General features: G+C 36.1%; 3 protein-coding genes across 4 annotated transcripts in view; 2 read left to right on the top strand and 1 right to left on the bottom strand.

The window, feature by feature from the left end:
- LOC118750281 (peptidoglycan-recognition protein LB-like) overlaps positions 1–856 on the top strand; it is a 4418-nt gene extending 3562 nt beyond the window's left edge. The window contains exon 4 of the mRNA XM_036485010.1: positions 847–856. Coding sequence (XP_036340903.1) covers positions 847–856 — 10 coding nt within the window. The remainder of the gene's footprint in view (positions 1–846) is intronic.
- LOC118736502 (trichoplein keratin filament-binding protein) overlaps positions 1–5370 on the bottom strand; it is a 170713-nt gene that overhangs the window by 31549 nt on the left and 133794 nt on the right. The window lies entirely within an intron of this gene.
- LOC118750274 (peptidoglycan-recognition protein LB-like) overlaps positions 4677–5370 on the top strand; it is a 32416-nt gene continuing 31722 nt past the window's right edge. The window contains exons 1-3 of the mRNA XM_036485000.1: positions 4677–4761; positions 4865–5212; positions 5292–5364. Of these exons, the coding sequence (XP_036340893.1) occupies positions 4677–4761; positions 4865–5212; positions 5292–5364 (506 nt within the window). The remainder of the gene's footprint in view (positions 4762–4864; positions 5213–5291; positions 5365–5370) is intronic.

Genomic DNA, 5370 nt, shown 5'->3' with positions numbered 1-5370 from the left:
AAACACTTCGATCTTTCAAAGCGAATTGAAATTCAGTTTATACATGTGTTTTGAATCGCGGCGAAATGAATTAAAGCGACTTATGCATGCGTATAAACGTAGTAATAGATGCCACATAAAATATTTTGGTGGAAGCTATAAAAAAGGCGACGTTTTGCGGGTCGGTGGAGGGAGCGACAAATTGCGTTCGAGAAGCACCTTAATGAAGAAACATACCTACAAATGTTTACTCTCTTCATAATTCGTTAATTTATTGCCAAAAAAAATCCCAAAAGAAAAGTCGAACTATGGCATAGATGTCCAATAAGTAACGCTTTGTTGTTGTTGGTCATTTCTTTTGATACTGATGTGTGTATCGAAGTGTGAGTGAAGGCACTCTTGACGCGTGTAGGGGGATTTTTCATCTGTTGTTTACATTATTGTAAATAAACAACAGATTCTAAGAGAAAAGTGATTTTTAAAAAGTTTCAGTAAACTGAAAACGTCTAATCTTTCTCGCACACATACATAAATATACTGTCAGAAAACACAAAATAAATATTTCTATACTCTTTATAATTATGTGGGAAAGCTAAATTTTTAAGGTTTTTTTGCACCAAATTACAAAAATTACTACTTTGAGATAATAAGCCTTATTATGAGTCTCGTTTTCCCCGAACCGGTTCACTTTTCACTTTTGGTTTTCGTGTATTCACTATAGGCGGATGAACAATTTTCGGGTGAATTTTTTTTCGGGCGAATTTTTTTTTCGGGCGAAACTCAGGATAAGGCAGAATAACTAATACACTTTTGAAAACCGTGTTGGATATTTTGCTAAACAAACGTAAATTATTCTAATATTCTTAGCCTTGTGTAGAGAGCTTTCAACAAAGGCAATTCAACCGCATATCTTTTTCTATGTGATAAGAAAAAAAAAACAGCATTATCATTAAATTTGTATTAATATGCAGCTGTTTTAACGGTTTTTCAGACACTTTATTTACATTGCGTTCAACGACATTTGCAAATAATTGCCGGCAGACACTCCCCTGCAGGAAATTGAATTAGTTTGAAAGTAATTTATAAACTAATTTATTTTCGATGACAACTAAATAATTGAAATTCTCACTATGCTACCTGTAACCAACTCATTCAATTGCCTTTTCCTGCATGTATTTTCAACCACTTTAAAATGAATTTGGCGTAAACAACTTCAAATCCATTATGTTTCGTTTGAATACGCTTTCGTTCTGCACTTCACAGATGCTTCTTCATAACTAAGAAAAAACGAAGTTACAAATTTAAAATTAAACGAGATTTGAACATGGACTTTCTTCGTTCGTTTCGTTCTGGACTTCACAGATGCTTTTTCACACTTCCAAGACACAAATTGTTTTTTTTTTAGACAAAAAGAGTAAACAAATTCGAACGATTTACTCATTGCATTTGTTTTAAAGTAGTCTTTCAATTAGTTGATTTAAAAAAAAAATCACATTCCGTTTCCGTCAGGGTCGGTTTTTTTTAATTTTTTCTACTTTTTAATTGTTTTTTTTTTGTTTTTGTGACGACTGCGTTGAAAAATTCCCCTTTGGTAATTTATAGGAGTGCACATAAATCAATAAATAAATATTTTATATAATTACGCGGTCATTAATGTGGGTATTTGCGGAGCCGTTTTTACACAGCGCTGCAAAGTTCTTTCAGAAAAACCGTTAGCTATATTCGCAATTAAAATCAATGCGCAAATGTGAATATGTTAGCTTTGCAAAATTGATTTCGATCATAGACTATTAAATAAAATTTATTTTTTAGATTTTGTGGATTAAAAAGTAGTGTCGTTCCACCTTCTCGAAAGTACTTTCAGAACACTCTCGAATGGTAGAACATAATTTTTTGGTGACCTAAGAAAGTTTACTACTGTTACCTTCTTACACACTTCTAAATAAATCTATGCACAACAAATAAAATAATCTTTTATGAGCAACAATTTCAAGCTAATTACATAATTTTGTGCATAAAGCGCTCTGAGTTGTTTCCACTTCATTAACTTTGAATATCATTTACTATCACTTCCATGTTAAGGTTGTCATCGGTTCAAGCTTTCATTTGCCTCCCACCGCATCCCACAAAAAATGCATCGTTGCATTTCCGCATCATTAGCGAGTGAGAAACCGCAAAGAATTTGTAATACGCTCGGTAATTGTGGGCGATAAGCAGGGCTGCCATCTTGGCTCAAACCGCTATTTTACTTTAAATGGCACTTTCTTTTTCAATTCGGCACAAAGTGCCAAAATGACACTTTTTAAAAATAAATAGTAGTATTTTAATATATTTTTGTGAAATCCATTGCGTGTACTTCTTTTTCTCAACTAAAATTTTCTAATTTCTATATTGTATATAACTGATTTATATTAATTTGGTATTGGACTTTTGTTTTAGAAATGTGTTTCTAGTTTTAATGCCAAATGGGGAGAATTAAAAAGAGAATTGCACCTTTTTTGGCACTTTCATTTTTCTATTTGGCACATTTTGGCACATTTTCATCCTCAATATGGCACTTCATAGCTAAGTATAGTTGGCAGCCCTGGCGACAAGGCGTTCATGGCCAAGAAACCGACAGGAGGCCAGGTAATGTAGCTAACGAAGGCAAATGCCGGCAAAAGCTCCACTAAAACCAATAACGATTTTGTGGCTCTACACTGCTGAACATTTTTGTGATGCGATTCGGGTAATCCCCACAAAAAATACCTTACTTACTTACTTAGTAGGTATTATGCATTTACCAGTTGCTCTAATATGTAAATCTGTATGTCAGTACTTGTGTGTTTGCTTTTACCTAAGCTGGTTGGCAAGTCTCACTTAATCTTCGCGACATTTCGTGATTCGCGCTAAAGACTATCTTCTTCAAGTTGGCGTTTACGCTGCTTTGTGGGCGTTGTTCAGCTCTCTTTTGGATTTGTTTTAGTTGTTCACAATTTTTCAGTGGCACTCGCTAATATTTAAACGATTGGCGCATAATTTAGCTGTAAGTAACATTTTTAAGTCTGTGGCAATAGCGTTCGATTTGTTAGAAAAGGGGGTTTTTAGTAGCAGATATCAAAGACTTAATATACATATCTACCTACTGCATGCGATTTATCTATGTGCGTTTATACCCTTTTTTTACTTAATGGCATTGACATTGTTGAGCATTTGTTTACTAAGTCTTTTTTTTTTTGTTCTTTGTTGCGACAGAGTTTTACGCTGTATACAGAACTGGGGGACTCACTTCAGATTAAAAAAAAGTCGCACAAAAGTATGTCGCTTTTTCTAAAAGCTCGTTTGGTCTCGAATAGCTGTAGAGTGGTTCTTCCCAATTTGAACGTCGGTCAGTAGAGATACATAGCTGTGTAAATCCTGTGAGAAGCCAAATTTAGACATGGCGCCGTAGGGAACAATTTTGTCATACCAGCAAACGACCTCTTCGGCAGCAGTACGAAATGATTTGGTAGATGAAATCGCATTGCGGGTGGAGCTGTTTGATTGAAAACAAACTGAGACTCGAATGTGAAAATTTCCGGCGGCCCATTGTAACCTTACTGGACCTTAACTACAAGGATGTGCCTTTATTCTTGATTTCTTGCCATTCCTATTCTAATGTTGACTGATTGGAGAACAGCTTAAACAAATATTTGGCGTTTTCATTTTTGTTAGGTGTGGAACTAAGCTTTTGCATCTAATTTGTGATGTGAAAAATTTTAACTTTTCAATTGGATTTCTTAGAAAATATTTGAGTAACCCATTAAATTTTAGTATAATAATATGCAAGTTTCAAGTATGAGCGCAATCTTGTTTTATATGTAAGAAAGTTCGCAACAGCCTCAGCGAAAAAAATCTTAAAAATCAAGTTGAAACTTGTCCATTTACTCGAATTGTTTTTTTTTTAAATCGATTGGGAAAACTGTAAATTTCGATGAAAGCATCTTGCTATTTCTTGAATTTTCCCCCGAGTTCTGTATGAAATCAAAAAGAATTGATTTTTTTTTTGGCTTTTGCTGTTGAATGAACAATATCTACTTTTATAAAAAAAATAAGAAAAATTTGGTATGGAAAATATAAATGAATAAAATCGTCAAAAACGTCAGGGTACTTTGTTATGCCGAGCTCTTAGCATTCAGCCAAGCGTGACTATTTATACTACCAAACTTAAACAAAACAAAAAATACCCAAACAAAGCCACATTTGTGACAAGTGGCCTAATTCGGCCTTTTTAGATATTTCACCATAACGATTGCTATAGCAAAAACAAGCAACTTCCATAAATGAAAAACTTGTGCTAACAAAAATCCCCCAACAGCTTGCTGCCTAATTTGAGAGAGCGCAGGAAGAGCGAATTAGTAAAAAAACTCTAACTGAACCACATTTTGTATACATATTATTGTAGTAGCAAATAATTGTGAAAGATATTAACGTATAAAAGCCGACGCAATTTTCGTTCGCACCTCACTTTAGCCGCCCTCAGCAGCTCAGCACAGCCATCATATGGAGCGACCTTGTCTCTAATGCAGTGGCGGCCATATTTTGGAGAAAGTCAGATTTATAAACAGCAGCAGGTAGATCCATAAAAGCGACAAAAGCAACACACAAACATAAAAAATGTATTGAAATTTATCTAAGTACTTATGTAAGTGCAAAGCGAACAAGAAGCAGCAGCAATCATGAACACCTCCAACACTTTACTGAAACTTCTGTTGGCACTTTCATGTAAAAGCCTCTTCAATCGACACTTTGGCAGCTCGGCAGGTATGTACATACATAAGTGTGATAGGAAAAAAAGTACTGGATGGAATTGCCTGCATGTACTAAATATGTAAGCATTCGTATGTATGTATATTTCTACTTGCAGCCCCCATGCAGACTACCGACGACGGACATTGGAAGTTTATAGCGCGCCACGAGTGGAGCGCACGTCCGCCCATAGAGCGCAAACGCTTTGCAAGGCCGGCACCTTTTCTTATCATTCACCACTCATACGAACCAGGCATTGCTCTGACGGCAGAAGATTGCCGTGCTGCCATGCACCAGATACAGGACTTCCACATGAATGACCGCCATTGGGCGGACATTGGCTACAGTTTCGCCATCTGTGGTGATGGCAATGTGTACGAGGGGCGCGGCTACGAAATGGTCGGAGCACACGCGCCACTCTACAATAATCGTAGCATTGGATTGCTGTTAATTGGCGATTTTACAGGTAAGGGTCAATGATTACAATACAACAACGACGACGATCTTGAATTGAAGGTGCACAATCAATTTTATGAATTTTACAGCCAAGCTGCCACCGGCGCCGATGATGGCGGTGGCACAGGATTTTATTAATTATTCAATCGAAGGCGGACACTTGCATGA

Source organism: Rhagoletis pomonella, unplaced genomic scaffold (genome assembly GCF_013731165.1).
Source record: "Rhagoletis pomonella isolate Grant_MI unplaced genomic scaffold, Rhpom_1.0 Rhpom_scaffold_00001, whole genome shotgun sequence".
Classification (NCBI taxonomy): Eukaryota; Metazoa; Arthropoda; class Insecta; order Diptera; family Tephritidae; genus Rhagoletis; species Rhagoletis pomonella.
Note: the sequence above shows the minus strand (reverse complement) of the source record. Positions and strands in the feature narration are given on the sequence as shown.